General features: G+C 43.2%; 1 protein-coding gene across 7 annotated transcripts in view; it reads right to left on the bottom strand.

Moving 5' to 3' along the window:
- TTLL5 (tubulin tyrosine ligase like 5) overlaps positions 1-17629 on the bottom strand; it is a 213984-nt gene that overhangs the window by 110855 nt on the left and 85500 nt on the right. For 6 of the 7 annotated variants that reach the window (XM_074955972.1, XM_074955974.1, XM_074955975.1 and 3 more), the window contains 5 exons: positions 15109-15212; positions 10764-10897; positions 10194-10307; positions 9367-9774; positions 6029-6219 (listed from right to left, as the gene is read on the bottom strand). In XM_074955972.1, coding sequence (XP_074812073.1) covers positions 6029-6219; positions 9367-9774; positions 10194-10307; positions 10764-10897; positions 15109-15212 — 951 coding nt within the window. The remainder of the gene's footprint in view (positions 1-6028; positions 6220-9366; positions 9775-10193; positions 10308-10763; positions 10898-15108; positions 15213-17629) is intronic. The other variant, XR_012639975.1, reaches the window with a different exon arrangement.

Below are 17629 nucleotides of genomic sequence, written 5' to 3'. Positions count from 1 at the left end.
CAGGTTTCCTGCTTCTGATATACTCAGAAATGTCTTGCTTATATATTTGCACCTCTTTAGCTATCAGCTCTTAAAATTTCCTGTTGAACCTTGCCATTTCAGCAGCCAGTTGGTTTAATAGTTACAAGAAATTTAAGCATCTTGGTACAGAGGGTGCAATACAAGAGTAGGAAAATAAATGTTAATTGGATGCTTTGGGGCAAGGGAAAAGTGCAGATAGGAACAGCAGGGATTAGACACAGTAAAAGAGCTTTCAAAGACAATGTTGCAAGCTAGAAGTTGTACATATGTAGTTCACTAATCTCATCACAATACCCATTTTTTCTCCAGACAACTTACTGCACAGGACAGTCTTAGTGAATGATGCAGTGAAGTGTATTTAATGAAGGGTGTATCGCTGCCAAACATGGAGCAAAGCCCTTCTCTTTCCCTGACTTGGAGGGACTTCAGTCTGTAACAAGCAAGTTTACTTTCTGCAGATCTAAACCTTTTCCCCCTCCTCCCCCCAAAAAAGCCTTACCTTTTCAAAAACGATCTCTCCTGTGGCATAGGTTTCTAATGGTATTAAGCACAAAAATTCTTCCTTTAAAGTTTCACCATCATAAAACCTAACAATAGCTGGCTAGTGTCACTTAAATCGCTTGATTCATCCACTGCAAGAGACATATTTGATGTTTTTAAAATCAGAAAGCAGTGCTGACAAACAATCTTTGTAAAATTACCTCCAATCTTCACACTGCCGTGGAATCAGACAGGAGAACTTGCTTCACATCATCCTTGCTTTTATCTCTAGCAAAAAGCTCCTCCAGCATTTCCAACATGCACTCCTTCACAAGCTCAGCATCAAGGAAAGGCTTTTTCTTTTTAGCTAGGACCAACATTATCCGAAGAGAAGCAGTTGTTGCTTTTTCCTATACAGTCAATGAAGTAGTGAGAACATTTGAAGTGTGGTACGAAGACTTCAGATTTGAAATTCTGTCATGTCTTGCAACACGGCCAGGAGGATAGGCCGCATTGAAGTTACTGTGCTTTGATTCAAAGTTGTGCCTCACGTTGATGACTTTATAGATGTATACAGTGGTTTGGAATATTAAATGCAAAGCTTTTGAGTTTAAATGAGGTGGCATAATAAAAAGAAAATCTGCTGCCAGTTTGGGTTAAGAGCTCGGTTTTCGCTGTTGACTTTGTGACATTTACTCCCACACATTCATTTTTTGTTCCATTTTCATCACTAATGAAAAAATAGGTGGCATCCTAGCTCAATCAGAGCCGATGCTATCGTGAGAACTTAAGATCCAGTAAGCAGAGCATAATTTGTGCCGGGACTTGCCAGGGCTGAACCCTGGCACCTCTAGGCTTGGCAGTTCATAGCGCTGGCACCTTTGGGCTCCTGGTCAGAAGCCACTGGTCTCCGGCTGTCCAGCTCTGAAGGCAGTGCCACAGTCAGCAGCAGCGTAGAAGTAAGGATGGCCATGCCATACTATGCCACCCTTACTTCTGTGCTGCTGCTGGCAGTGGTGCTGCCTTCAGAGCTGGGCACCTGGCCAGCAGCCGCCGCTCTCCAACCTGCCAGACAATGCTTAATTTGTGCTGAGCCCCAGCACCTCTTTCATTACAAATTAAGCACTGTCAGTAAGTTACTTACTAAGGAAGTCATAGGCAAATGATAGGGAGCACACCACTGTTCATAAATTTAATTATAAACTTTTTTTTAAGGTGAGCTTATGGGCCACACAGGAAGCCTTGGCAGGTCACATTTGGCTTGCGGGCCACCTATTGAGAATTACTAGCCTAAAGCAACAAATAATGAATTACCGATGATGAAATCCAAATAGCAAATCCCTGACCTACAGGCCAGCCTCCTCACAACTAAGCTGCATGGGCTCCACGCCTGTGGAACTGACTTCCAAACAATTTTATTAATAAGTTAATAATATTCTTATCCAGGTGCCTTCTATGTAACAAGCCCTTTTAGAATGTCCCTACTTCAGCTACGTCCCATTGGGCTTTACAGTTATGTTCTGATTCCTCCAAACTGTCATCTTTCAAGGTATTTCTTATACATTTCTAGGCTGAAAAGATTGTGTAGGTCTTAAGTGCAGCATTCAGCCACCCAGGCACTCAAGAGGTAGGACATCTCTAGATGGGGACAGACACAGAACTGAGAAGTTACTCTCCAGCTGCTGCAAGGAGCAAGAGTTGAGTTCACCTGCGGGCTCCCTGCTTGGGCTTTTCTGCCTTGGCATTCTGTAACTCAAGGTCCTGCTGGCTGGGCAATACCAGATCTCTGAAGCCTCACCTGAGAGGATGCCTAGCAATACATGTCACCAGGCTGCACTCCAGTCATTAACCCTTGTACCACCAAAGACAAGTACCCAAGTGTTTATACTCTGGTCACCCTTCCCCTCTCCCTAGAGTGATAGAGCCCAGGCTCTGGGCTGAATTTCCTTTCTTATCCCAAGTTGTGAACATCTATTTCAGCTTTATCTTTGGCATTACCTCACACCTCTACATCTGGATCGGTGTTGGGGTTGTCAAAGTTCAGCCACAGAGTTCTAAAACAAACCATGGCCATATTCATCTTCAATACAGAAGCAAAGCTTTTAGAAACTATACATCCCAAAATACATTGTGTCCCAGTTGCTCAGGTCAAAATGGAGCATTGCATGCTGGAACCTGTGGTCTCTGAAGACAGTATTTACATATAAAAAATGAGGCACTGCAATCAGCAGAAAAGTGAGGGAAGGTCTGGGATCCTAACTAATTGCAGTGTGGCCTTCAAATGAGGTCCCTCCACCCACTCTGAGTTTCCTTCTATAGAGGACTCTGGACCCATCCTAAACCTAACCACTCTGAGTGCATAGCTTGGGAGACCCTGGAAGCATGAAAGCAACACTAGCCACTCTCCTTATACAAGCAACCTATTTCCAGATTTACAACTACCTTTTACAAAATACTAGAATGCCCTCAGATTCAATCATTCATGTTTGCTGCCTGGATCTTCCTTGCCAACTCTATTGATTATGGAGATGGAAGCATTTCCTTCAAACCAGTTCTCTCATCTTCCTCCCCATTCCCAATTCAGTCAGTCATAACATAAAACTGTGTGTGTACTCTGCATCACAATTAGTTACCAGGGAAGCATTTAGGCCTTTGTAAGATGGCGAAAGCTATTATTATCTCCATGTGAATTTGTCTCACCAGCAGTGATGGAAAAGGGAAGCCAGACAAAGCCATGAGAATCCCATCAGCCATTTGTAAATAGTGGCCAAAGGGCAGCTGGATCTCTCTATGCAAAAAGACTAGGAGACACTAACAAGTAGACCTGTGTGGGAGTCAGATTTTTCACTTCAGGGAAAGCTTCATGATTTTGAAATTTCTTCCATTCCAAACAGTGGGGGTGCGGGGGGAATGGTTTCAGGTTAATCAAAACACTGTTTCAAAATTAGACTAAAATATTTTGACTTTGTTGACTTTTTCATTATATATTTTATAATATAAAACTGAAACCAAGTAATTTCAAAACGGAAAATCAAAATAATATGCTCCAAAAATGCTGAAATGAAACATTTCAATCTTATCAAAATCTTTTTTCAATTTTCATTTAGAAACAATTTTTGTCAAAGGCAATGTATTTCCATGACACGTTGTACTTTTGATGAATCAGCACTGTCTGACAGAAAAAATGTTCCACCAGAAAATTTCTGAACTCTACTGACAAGCTTTTGAAATAAAAGAAAAGTCTATATTCTATTCCAAGTATATTTAGAGTTGCTGCAAAGTGCCAGATTGATAGCTTTGGGGATTGAACGCTATTGGCAGCAGTAATTCAAGCTTCCCCCATCGTTCCCACCAATGGCAATCCAGACTTAGAGGGACTATCCTCTCTAGGGGCAAAACATTAGTTCAGGTTCCATGACTGACTCAGTCCTTGTCTTCTCTATTGGGTCTGCAAACAAGAGGGCCAAATTCTAAAGGGGTTTTGGTACCATGGCTATCATCAATGAACTTCACGGAAGGATCACTGAACAGCTGTCAGTTTTAGTCAGAGCTACTAGGACTGAACTGGGACCACTAGCCTAGAAGCAGAAGAGTCCATAATCTATTCAACCCCTCCGACTCAGCCAGGTGCCCAAAAGTTTTTTTTAAATGCTAAAACAAAATAAGTCACACCTATCCCAGTGCTAGGCTCCATAACAGACATTTGAAAACACCCAATAAAACAATAAAATAAAAACAGGAACAGAACAGTATATACAACTCACTACAACAAACAGCTATTCATCAGAAAACATAGCAAAATATCTTCATCCAAAACCCACCTCAGCTCTCCCCAAATATCCTTTCAAGTAGATGTGCTTTGCAGTGTTCCTGATAGTCAGCTGATTTGGACTATTTTGTACCAGGTGCAGGATGGGAAAGTGTTATTTCCCAAGTGGAGGATCCAACTTGGAAAAAAACACTGCTAGCAGCCCATCTCTTATTAACTGAGGGAGATCTAGCTTGAGTGTTTCAGCTGCCTACAAGTGCAGCAGGTATTTCATGGGGAGAGGTAGTCTCTCATGTAGATAGAGTCCAGGTTATTTAGGACACTAACTCAAAACCAGCCCCTTAAAACTCTAGCTGGAAAGCCACAGGCAGCCAGTACAGACCATGAAGTACAATGTCATATGTTCCTGGAAAGATGTCCTTTTTACCAAAAGGGCTGCCGCATTCTACACTAGCTTGAATTTCAGAATGGAGTTAGGATTTGATTGGAATATGTTTTATCAAAACCTCATTAACCTGCCACGTGTTCTCTCTCGACTTCCAGTGCTATCATTCTGCTTGCCCAGGCATTTCTAAGGAAACAGACACCTTCTGCTGTGCTGATACTGTTTCCTGATTCCCGTATGATGCTGTTACGCAGGTTCATCTACACCCAAAGCTCTTGGTAACTTTACTCTTTATGACGTACTGTCAGGAAATAAATCAATGGGAGTACAGTACATCCATCTGATAGATGGTTGGCACAAGCAGTACAACACAAGAGTGCTTTCACTTAAAGCCTTTACTTTATTTAGTCTCAAGCACATACAAACACAACAGGTTATAGAGCACCCCAAATTAATAGTTACCCCAAATGTCTGGAGTAGTCTTGAGTGGTCAACAGACTTTTGATGGCCAGCCTTCTGTCTGCCCCGGGGACCTTAAGATGGATTCACAGCAGAGTTCACTTGATCCAACCCTCTTTCCCCTTTTTATGCTCAAAGTATTACATAGCTTGTCAATCACCAATAGCCACTGAACAAGCAATTTGTTAACGCAAGAAGTTTCAAGCCATTAGTTATACCGATGTGTTTTTGCAGAGAGTCTGCAGTCTCATGGGCCCCGACAAACACACACCAGAAATCAAATATAAACATACTTCCTGTCTTTCAAAACTGCATGCTTCAGCAGTTTAAAAAAAAGCCCAACAGGATGGTGCAGAGTCTTGCTCAATTCTCATGGTCACTGTCCCTCCCCTCCTAGCTTGCCTAGTTATGCTAAGACTGCTATAAAGGCCTTACAGCGCTCTTGGCAATAAGCATAATAATTGATAGTCCAGTTACTGGCAATGGCCTAGGCACTTTGCTGGGCTGTTAAAATCTCCCCTTACAATGCCAAAGTCCAGCATTTGACAAGTCAATGGAGGAATGAGGCAGCGGACTTTAAGGGAGTAAAAAAATTAAGAAATAAGATTGGGAAAGACCTACTTCCCCATCGATCTTCTCCACTGACAGCTGGGGCAGATTTCTCCTTACAATGTATTTTTTAATACTTTGTCCAGTCTAACCATTTGAGCAACAGGGCTTCAAGCACTTCCCTATGCAATTTAACTATAATCTAGGAGCGCGTTAGTCCCCAATCCCACAGCAGCAAAAGGGAAGGAAATGCACTTTCATGAGATTCTCCCTTCCCAGAATGGTCTGTCCCAGTCCTTGGCTCTGACTCAGGAGATGTGCCAGTCTTTTCTGTTGTCACCAGGAAAACCTTACTGCTCACATACCTGCTGTGTAAGGAGGCTGATGTGGCTGGGTGGAGAATATTGCCTGGCTGCTTGCTTTTCCGCCAGCCGCTGCAGCTCTGCTGCTACAATACTGTGGTTGTAGCGTCTGCTCTGGGAAGAGCTGTTTTCTGCATCCTTGTGCACCCTGGCTGAGCCTACACGCTGCCCACTTGGACTGCGATGGCACGAACCTGCCAAACACACAGTTTTCATCCACTTAGAAAAGTAAAGCAATGTTTTGGGCTGGAGATAGCTCCTCATGCCCTCTGAGGAGGGAGCTAAGACACTGAATTAAATAGGAGAGACTTGTATATTTGCAACAATAGAAATAAAAGCCGGCAGGAAACTTCTGCAACAGGCTCCACTGTGCACATTTGAGCTTCTCCACACCAACACTGAACCCTCATTCACCTCAGGATAGAACAGCTAATGGCACCCAGTTCCAATGGACATTGGCTGTTTGTTCTCATGTATTAATTATCTGTATTAGAGCAGTGACTGGAACTGAAGCAGCCGAGGTGTGGGGATTTGAGAGAGAGATGATATTTTTGCACTCATCCCAGAAAGCGAGGAGATGTTTGGAAGCCAAGTGAGTAGAGGGAAGTTGCCTCTGAAGAAACATACCTCTTTCTTATGTTAGTTGGACCTAAAACAATTTAAAGCATGGACACTTGGCTCCCTATTCAAAAAGGATCAGTAACAGGCATTTTCCACTGAATGCATCCGATGAAGTGAGCTGTAGCTCATGAAAGCTTATGCTCAAATAAATGTGTTAGTCTCTAAGGTGCCACAAGTACTCCTTTTCTTTTTGCGAATACAGACTAACACGGCTGCTACTCTGGAACAGGTAGAACACAGACATCACAACCTTCTTATGAAGAACAAAATCAATATAGAAATATAATTAGAAGACATTCATAGATTGAAAAATGGTTGGAGGGTCATAAACAGAAGATTATGATAGACAGCAAAGGAATGAGGCTGGGGAGGTGTCTTGGCAGGTTGATAGTGTTAGATCTGGATTTAATATTTTTATTAATGATTGGGAAGATAGGAATATTGAGATTCATAGGTGAATTAGGAGAAGCTGTAAACACCAATAAGGACAAAGAAATAAAATGAAGGGGCCTAGAGAGATCAGAAACATGGGCAGGAAGTAACAAAATGAGATTTTATTTGAAAAAGATGCAGGTAATACATCTGGGAAGATAACACAGAAGCCAGATACTCTACAGAAGGAAGAAAAACTTATGAAGTAGGAACAGATGAGAGTGAGGAGAGTGGGCAGCAAATTGAAAAGGAGTCTGTAATGTGATACAGTTGTAAAAAAGGTCAGCACAGTTTGCTGCTGCACAAACAGTGGCATCACGTCACAGATCAGAGAATTATGGTCTTTCCCTTCTTTAATATGATCTGACCTGGGACACTACACCATTTCTAGAAAGCTGCTGACAAATTGGTGGGAATTTAGAGAATAGCTACAAAAATGATCAGGGAGCTTGAGAGACTGGCTTATGAGGAAAGATAACAGAAGAAGGACATGGTAACAGTCTTCAAGTACTTAATGTCTGTGAATACCAGGAGAGGAGAACAATTATTTAGAGAGAGGTAAAACAAATGGGATGAAGTTAAAAGGATAAATTTTTGGCTGAATTATTGGGAAACCTTTCCTGGAAGTCTCTCAAATCACCTCCCATGGCCCCAGCACTAGGAACTTTTAAAACTAGACCAGACAAAACAGTGGTAAATGCATAGTAGGAAATAATCTGCATTTGCTCCTCGGAAGGCACCTAATGGGACTTTATCAGCTCTGGTTTCTAGGCTTCTCTGAATTCCAGAAAGTAGATCAGACAATTTTATTTAGTTTCAGGATTCCAGAGGTAGCAGGCATACACCCTGATCCTCTCTACGAGACACCCCTAGCAGGCACTATACACAGGATGGCCTCACCAAAAGAGCATGGAATCTGCCTATGGGATGAAAGGCATGTCTGGTATTTTTCATACAAAAGCTACAATGGCTTTGCTTAAAAGCAAATGGATCCCTTTAAATAAGCTACTGAGCAGGTGCATCAGGTTTATTTTAATGCCAGAAAACGCACCACATTGTATAAAGCAGTCTCAGTGAACTTGTGACAGAGTTTGCTGTCCACTTCAAACCCAGATCTTCAGGGTTATTGCAGAGGGAAACCCACTCACAGTTAAAGCCTGTATACGTGGGCACACTCAGGAACATTGATCTGAATTAAGAAAAGCTGTGAATTTAAAGTGGATTATTTAAACTGCATTAAACCCCTGTGTGAACACACTCATTCAGACTTAAAGTGGCTTTAATTTACTTACTAAGCAAATATGTAAAGAACATATGGCATTTTCCTCAAGAGTAGGGATGGTAGCGTGGATGTGCTAACCAAATTTCAATATCGGTTACATTCTGCCTCCCTAAACCTCTGCCTCCATCAGTTTCTGATGGATATGCTTTCTTTTTCTCTTCAGCTATCTTATTCTGTTGGGTAGCATTGCTCAACCTCTTTCCACCCTATAGATGTCTGTGCTTCCATGTAGAAAAAAAAATCCCTACATGTAATTTGTAAGATGTTTTGAGGTATGCCAAGATGAAAGAGCCTAGGGAAATATGAAGTTATATTGTTAACAACATTCCCTTAAACACTGACCCATTCAGATTTTACTTGGATGCCTTGACCATTTTCTGAATCTGTGACTAACTGCCACTTCTACTGGATGAGTCTCCTGCAGAACAGATAGGAATCCCCAGCAACAAGAACCCTGCATAGCCCCATAGAGGACTTTTATACTACTGAAACTGTCCTGAAACTGTTAACAACAACAGACCATCATGTGTCAATGCTGTTTCAGTTGGGCACAACTACCCCTTCTCACATCATTTCCCACCTCTGCCATTCAGGCGAGACCCTTTCATTCCACACTGACTGAACCAGTTCAATTCCCCATTTACCAGCACAGAAAACAGGAATTAGTAGGGAGAGGCTGCTTTAATCCCAAAAAGGAATTTAGCGCTGATGAAAGGAGCTAGATTCACAACCCTGAAAATTAAACATTTCTGGCTATCGCAGAGCAGATAAAGGCTATGTACACTTTGCCCCGACCAAGCAGCCTTAAGGGTTATTATGCTGCCTCTACCATACTCTTCATGGCAAATGGATTAGAAAATTTGAGATTGATCACTGCAGCCATAGGGACAGAAGCCCAGCTTGGACAGTATGAAGAATTCTCCAATTCTAGGAGGAACCTTGACTGACAAAAGATGGGTTTTACCCAATGATATTTTCATGCATCCTGACTGCCCAGCACACTCACCTGCTTTAGCAGAGGATGGTCGGGACAGTCTTTGGCTGTAGATCTGAGCAGCACTTTGAAATGACGAGAAGGGCCCAATGGTGTAGCTTCCAGACCGACAACGATGCAACCCTGCATGGTTAGACATCTGGTGGGACACTGGGTTTGTGGAGACAGACCCGTTGTCAGGGATTGTACTCTGGCTCTGGAAAGAAGGTGGGGAGGGTGGGGACTGAGTCAGTTTGGGACCAGCTACAGAAGCCAGGGAGGAGTAGTGACCAGGCACCTGTATGTTTTTAGAGGATGTGGCATGAGATGACAACTGGGAACTGATGCTTCTCTGGAGCGTGGCACCAGGAACAGAGGAGGAAGCACGAGGGTGGTTGCACTGGAGTAATTTTGATTCATCTTCTGTGGAAGACGGGGGCCCTGTTAAAACAATACAAACAAGCCAATCAGAATGTTTCATAAGTTAAGCAGCTTTCCAGAACCCCAAAGACAACAGCAATACGGCCAAGGGGCCTGTGCTGATTGGTCTGATGAAGCCAAGAAAAAAAAACTCAACCACCAGCAAGGGCTGGCAAGAACCAAGCTCTGATTCAGACATATCCTTTCCCCAAGCTCAAAATATCTTGCAGAGCCCTTTTACCACAAAAGACAGTTTTTTTTCCTTCGCTCAGTAATCTTCCCCCATAGCTGGGGCTGGGATTCTCTCAGCTTGTTCTGCATCTAGATTCTGACCACTGTAGTTTCTCAAGATAGTTCTACATCTACTAAGCAAGTATGGCTTCTACCTCAGTCATTTGCTGGAGAGCTAACTCTGCCCTGGTTTGGATGGGTTCACTTACGGGATGGCCTGGCTTCTTTGGGCTTGTAGCCTCTCAGCTCTCCTTCTCCACTTGAGTCTGCCACTGAATGTTGGGGCGGATTCCTTTTCACTTCTTCCACCATCTCAGGAAGATCTTAAATGAGTTTTGAAAGTCAGGAAGCAGGACACTTTAAGTTGCTTGTACCATGAGAAATGGACTGCAGGGTTTGAATATTGCAGAGACCCTGGATTCTTCCCAATATTTATTGTGGCCTACCCCTCTCCCCTTTTCTACCATCACTGTCTGTTGGATTGATTCATAGCATTAGCTAATGCAGACTGCAAGCTAGAAACCTACCACTTCCTTATGTTGGGATCACTAATCACTCAGCTATCAGACCCACCCGCTCTGGGCTCTGCACCCTTACCCTATGCACAACTGTGTCACACTCATCACCCACAGGCTCCCCATATCTTTATTGGACTTCCTACTTAGACCTTGATAATGCCCCTTTAGGGTTCTACTTTCTTCCCAACTCTATACTGGGTCACCATGGCCAACTCTTGTTTCTTATAAGCTCTCTGCCTCAGTACTGCACAATACACTTACCTCCTTGGGCCCTGTTTTCTGACTGGTTGATGCTACTGCTAGGCTTCGTGGTCCTGGGGTTTGTTCCCAGAAAGACACTTGCTGACTTATTCTTGTGTGTATAAAATGTCAGCACCTCCTCCAGGTCACTCTCACTGAGACAGAGGGGAAAAGAAAGGGCCTAAGTGAGGATTCCAGGAGCTTCTGCCATTGCATGACAGTCACAATGGAATCAAGTATCGGGGGGTAGCCGTGTTAGTCTGTATCCACAAAAAACAACAAGGAGTCCAGTGGCACCTTAAAGACGAATAGATTTATTTAAGCATAAGCTTTCGTGGGCAAAAACCTCACTTCTTCAGATGCATGGAGTAAAAGTTACAGATGCAGACATAAATATACTGACACATGAAGAGAAGGGAGTTACCTCACAAGTGGAGAACCGGTGTTGACAGGACCAATTCGATCAGGGTGGATGTAGTCCACTCCCAACAATAGATGAGGAGGTGTCAATTCTAGGAGAGGCAAAGCTGCTTCTGTAATGAGCCAGCCCCTCCCAGTCTCTATTCAAGCCCAAATTAAATGGTATTAAAATTTGCAAATGAATTTTAGTTCTGCTGTCTCTTTGAAGTCTGTTTCTGAAGTTTTTTTGTTCAAGTATAGCTACTTTCAAATCTGTTATAGAATGTCCAGGAAGACTGAAGTGTTCTCCCACTGGCTTTTGTGTGTTATCATTCCTGATGTCCGATTTGGGTCCATCTATTCTTTTACGTAGGGACTGTCCAGTTTGGCCAATGGAAACAGATCATGAGGCTGAAGAGGAACAAGCCAGAGGAATTATTGATCTCCTCAGCCTTCTAGGGAAGGAATGCCTGGAACTGGAACATGCTCTGGTCTATAATGTAATAATATGGTGAAACGTGTGTAGGAACACTATATGTACAATTATGAACACAAGCTGAAATTATGACTGCAATGTGTTTACCAGACCGGTTGGGGGGGGGTGTGGGGGGTGTGTGTGTGTGTGTGTAAACCTGTTCCTAAAAGACAAAGGACAAGCTAATGCCTCTAGTCAGGTGTCAAAGTTGATTGCCAATCACCTGTCAAGTGGCCATTCTTTGGCAACCAAGTGGGGCAGGAACAGATTGATCTGCATTTTAGCAAGCGACAACATGGAACCTCTTTCATCACAAGATTCCATACCTCTGTCCCCACAGCAGGAATGAACTTTATCTAGGTATAACCCTCAGAAAAATGCATTTCAAAGGGTGACTGGACTATAAAAGGGAGGGGCAAAAACCACCCCAGGATCGTTCTCTTTCTTTCTCTTCCTCTCTTTCACCTAAGACGACAAAGGAACCAGGCCTTTGACTTTGGGGGATGACCCTGTTTTGGAATTTTGGTCAGAAATGTTGCTGGGAGCATATGGTAAGGATTTTGCGCTGAACCAAGTCCAGTTTGTTAAGTTTTAGCTACTAGAAAGCATTTTATCTTTATTTCTCTTGTAACCATTTCTGACTTTAATACTTGGTACTTGTACTCCCTTAAAAATCTCTTTGTAGTTAAATAAACTTGTTTTATTTTTTTAATCAAAACTAACCTAGTACTGTGTATAAAGTGAACTGTTTGGGTAACTCCACTTAAAGTAGCAAACTGTTGCACATTGACCCCTTACAGGGGCAACATCTGAGCTGCCCAGGAGAGGGCTGGACAATGCAGAACACATGTTTTGGGGGAAATTTGGGACTGGGAATGTGTTGGGGTCACCCTGCAGGTAGTAACCAAGGCTGCTGGAAGCCAAAGTGTGACTGGTGGGATGCTGACTGGCTGCTGGGGTCAGAGTTGCTGGACCAACTATATACAGCCACTCAGGGTGTGACCTGCAAGCTGTTTGGCTCTTTGTGAGCAGTCCAGGTTGGGACATATAATAGCAAAGCAATCTGAGGCACCAAAATTGCAGGGCAGACAGTGACAAACCCTCACTGGTCTGGATTGTACCCCAGAATGTGATAATTGCACACAGGGTAAGCAAGGCAGCAGAGGGTTACTGCCAGTAACAGTCACAACATGACAGTCCAGCAAGGTAAAGTAAATTAATTGCCAGCAGTCACAATTCCGCAAGATACCCTTTGCATATGCACACTTACGGGACGTGCTCCTGGTGTCATGAAGCTTTGGCAAAAGCAGCACCTATTCAGACAAGTCTTTCTACCTTCAGGGCACACTGCAAAGCTCATTTTTTTCTCTCAGGCATTTGAAGGGTAGGAATATGTAAGGGTGAGGAACTGTTGGATGGAAGGGTGATTTAAGCCTTTGGATTGCCTGGTTTGTTGGTAGTGGGTTACAGTGAGTTGTACTGAACAATTATGGCTGGATATTAATTTTGTTGTATTTTTAAGTTGTGTCAAGGGTGTCAAAAGCCTATTACTAGGCACTCTTTGAGCATGCATATACATTTAAATAAAACACACACACACATATATATATATATATATATATATATATATATATATATATATATATATATATATATATATATACACATATACAGGACCACATCATGGCACCAAGGTTATGAAGGGGCAGTTGGATAAACCCTAGTTATCAAGTGGTAACTCTTAGATTCCATCTTCTCAAGGGTCTCTCTGATTACGTTGCAGAACAAGCACTCACGATCAAAAGGGATGGTTGAGCTGCTGGAAACAGACCAGATGATTTAAACCAGAAGTACCCATGCACAGTAATGTCCGACGCCATATAGTTTTCAGATGTACCTGATGCATCATATGAAGCAGAGAGAACATGTCTAGAAACTGTTTAACTCTCAGCAGCAATGTCTTTTGCCACCTTCTTTTGTACCTCAGGCAGATGGTCCCAGCAAAAGAAGTGTCCAATTCCAAGCTGGAGGTAATATCTGGCCACAATTGCCTGGTAACTGCAACATGGACTCCCATATTCCTAAAGAGTACACATTTCTGCCCAAGACATCAATCTTCTTAGTATCCCTGTCCAGTGGAGTAGACTGCAGACTGACCAACTCCAGAGAGTCAGTCTTTTTACTGCACACAAAGACCATCAGAGAACCAAAAGCCTGGTACGAAGAAATGGGAATCCCTGCTGTGGGACAAGGAACAAGCAATCTGCCTTCTTGGTAACAGCAAAATAGATGCTAAGGTCAGCCAGATATTCTGAGCCACTTCTCCTCCTCTGCACTATGGTGATGAACGTTTCCTTGGACCACAGTAATCTCCTACTCTAAAGAGTCTATCATCCAAATCGGCAACTCTTGAAACAAACTATTGTCATCAGAAAGTAAAACAGATGCAGTCATCATGATATCATCAGGAAATGGAGAAGATACTGAAGTTTCTGGATCAGTAGCAGAGGTCTAGCTGGCATCACCCCTGCTTTCTTCTCATCCAAACCCAGTAAATCACTGTCAATGTTGGTCAGACATGCAGGAGAGAAAAGTTTCACAACTGGTTGTAACAAAGGAGGTGGAGATTGTGCCTTAGCTCTCTCAGAAGAGTGTGTTAAGAGTCAATTGAGAAGTGTTCCCCTCTGTAGTCCCTGGCCCCCACGAAGTTGTGAGAAGTCTGTCAATATGGTCACATCATCCATAGGTTAAATAAGGAACAAAGAAAAGGAGCCGGCATAAGATTTTCCCAGAGGACTTGAGGCGCCTTGGAGAAGAAATTCCTCATCATTGGCTGTCTTCAAGAACAATTGAATATAATCACATGGATGTAATATTGCATAATATTGTTTTTCATAACACCCCAACTGACACTGAAGATTTACCCTGTACGTAACACACATTTCCTACCAGATTCTAGAAAGTTTAAGGCAGGTCAAATCTGGAACTGACAAAACTGCAGAGTGCTGGTCCTTTAACATTAATGAACCGCTCACAGTTAATTGTTTTAGCAGAAAGAGAAAGAAGCCATGGTCATAGCAAGGAGTGTGCTTCACTTCCCTCCATGTCTTAGGAAGCATAGTCCTAGATGGTACCTGGAATTCAGGAAAGAGGGCAAGGGTGGGAAATGCTTGTGAAGACAGGAATTTGAGAAGCAAAGCCATGATGGAAGCTTAACCACCGAAAATCAGGGCAATCTCAGCAGCAGCCCTGGCCTTGTTTTCCTTCCAAGGTGTGACTGCATTTGCTCCAGTGTGACAGAGAGTGGATATTACAGACTATGAACACTTACAGGGCCTGGATGGAGTCCATACTGTCCTTTGGGTCTAATGGCAAAAACATCCATCATACACCCTATGCAGCAGATACTGATGACACAGCAGCAGTCTGGGGAGGTAGGATGGGGCAGTACAATGTGCTACTTTATTACAAGGGGTAAAAGTCCATTCCTACCTTGCCTTAGTAACAAAGTCCTGAAAACCTTCAGCATTCACACCCTCCTCTTCCTCTTCTTCCTGTTTCCTTTTTGATCTTGTCTGAACCATCTGCTCAGTTTCCTGCAAATAAGCATTAGTTATCTATCACTCTACCTCTCTATGCACCCCAATACCAAGTGCTGGGACACAGGTATTGCCCAAAGGGAAGGGATTTCAGAGCAATTTCATGCTATATAGAACAAGAATATTGCCTGATTCCATAACAGCCAAATTGATAGCGCATTTCACTCTGTATATGTGCTTGCCTTCCAGCAGTACTGGTTTGGACAAGCTGCAGAACCTGTAATTGCAGAGGGCCCCCAGAAACAGAGACACATGTTAATCTCTTCACTCTACACACATTATTAAAAGTGATATGCTGAACAGCCCCGACTAGCCTGATCAAGTGAGTGCTTTTGCTATAGATGTGACCTCCTTATTAAGACATGGGGACAGAGGGGATCCTCCTTTGCTAACTCTGGGTCCCCTCCATTTCTGCTGCTCCTGCCCCTAGTGGAGGATTCCTCCTAGCAGTTTTTGTTCCAACCTACTTATTCCCAACTAAAGCATGGCAAGGGGAAAGCAAGAACAAAATTATATTGGAGGGGCTTAATCAAGTGGGTCTACAGGGGACTCCCCCACTCCGAGAACTCACCTCTAGATTTGTCTCTTGGCATGTGTCAGTGAGAGAGGGGTTTATATATTGGGACCAAACATGAAAAAATATGTAGCCAAAACAGTCTCTCAGTAGCTTAAAATGAGAGGTTACTCACCTTGGTGCAGTAACTGGAGTTCCTTGAGATCCATGCTGCTGTGGGTGCTCCACTTTAGGTGTGCATGCACCCCTGTACCTTTGATCGAAGATTTTTGGCAGCAGTGCCCACTCGGGTTGCTCATGTGCCCTGCACATCCTTGTGCCACGTACCGAGGCTCATAGGGCTGTGCAGACGAACCTCCCTCTGTTCTTTCTCTACTGCAAAGCCCACAGAGGCAGCTCCAAAGCAGAGGGGAGCACGGCAGGTAGTGGAGCACACTTCTCAAAGAACTCCAGTTACTGTACAAAATGAGTAACCTCTCCTCCTCCTTCAATAGTAGTGTCCCTGTGGGTGCTCCACTTTAGGTGACTCCCTTGCAGTAACACTTTAAGGACATGGGAGTTTTGGAAGAGTTCATCACTGAAGAAAAAACTGCACCTGATCTTGCAGCATGAACTAAGGCACAGTGGTTGGCAAATGGGTGCACCGAGGACCATGTTGCAGCCCTGCAGAATGTTTGAGTAGGGCTACAGATGTAGACTGTAATCTCAGTGCATGGCCACTCTTAGGGGAGGTGTAATCTCAGTGAAACCGTAACAGGCAATAAAGCAACCAGAGATCCATTTAGAAAGCCTCGGACTGAAGATAGGTCTAGGGGAGCACCTAAATGCAATAGAAATAAAAAGAGTCTAGGAGTCCTCCTGAATGGCCTAGTTTTGTCCAATTAAAAGACGAGTGCCCTCTTAACATCTGTGTATGGAGGGAAGACTCCTGTGTAGACGGATGTGACTTTGGAAAAAAATATGAAAGGTGAATAATTTGGTAGATGTGAAAGTCAGAAGATACCTTAAGTAAAAACTTTGGGTGGGGTTGTAAAGATACCTTCTCCTTGGAGAACAAAGTAAAAGGAGGGTCTCCCATTAGAGCCCCCATTTCCCCAAACATTCAAGCAGAAATGATGGCCACCAAAAAGGCTGTCTTCATAGACAAATGTAGCAGTGAGCACATAGCCAATGGCTCAAAGGGCTGTTTCATGAGATGGTTAAGAACCAGACTGAGATCCCAAAGCAGTGTAGATGCTCTAATCTATGGAAAAAGATTTAGGAATCTCACTGTGGTAAAATGAATGAATACCAAGAAACCTTCTACTGGCACATGTAAAGCTGTTATTGCTACTAAATGTATCTTGATGGAACTCCTAGAAAGGCCTGCATTTTTCAGTTCCAACAAGTAACCCAAGACTGAGAAAACAGATGACTGGATAGGAGAAAAATCCAAAAGTTACACTGAAGATTACGTAGTCTCCATTTCTGAAGGTAAATATGTCTCATAGATTCCGTTCTCCTATTTAAAAGTGTATTTTTTACTTCATATGAAAAAGGCAGTCTCTAGTCCCAAGAACCACTGGGGAACTAAACTTGCAGTTGCAGAACATTCACATTGGGGTGAAGTGTATGACCAACATCCTGAGAACAGTTAAGGTTTGATGGGGAGCCACCACAGAGGATGGGAAGTGAGTTTGATGAGGTAAGGAAACCAAACTAGTCTTGGCCAAGTCGGCGTAATCAAAATGACTTTGGCTTGGTCCTGTCTGATCTTGACACAGATCTTTAAGAGCAACGGAGTTGGAGACTATGCATAAAAAAGACCATTTGTCCACGTAATGAGGAAAATGTCACCTAGAGATTGAGAATTGAGTGCCCCTCTGAAACAGAATTTCCTGCACTTTGTGTTGGCTGCTAT

The sequence above is a fragment of the Natator depressus genome, chromosome 6 (assembly GCF_965152275.1).
Source record: "Natator depressus isolate rNatDep1 chromosome 6, rNatDep2.hap1, whole genome shotgun sequence".
NCBI classification, from domain to species: Eukaryota; Metazoa; Chordata; order Testudines; family Cheloniidae; genus Natator; species Natator depressus.
The sequence above is the reverse complement of the archived record's forward strand: the minus strand, read 5'-3'. Positions and strand labels throughout refer to the sequence as shown.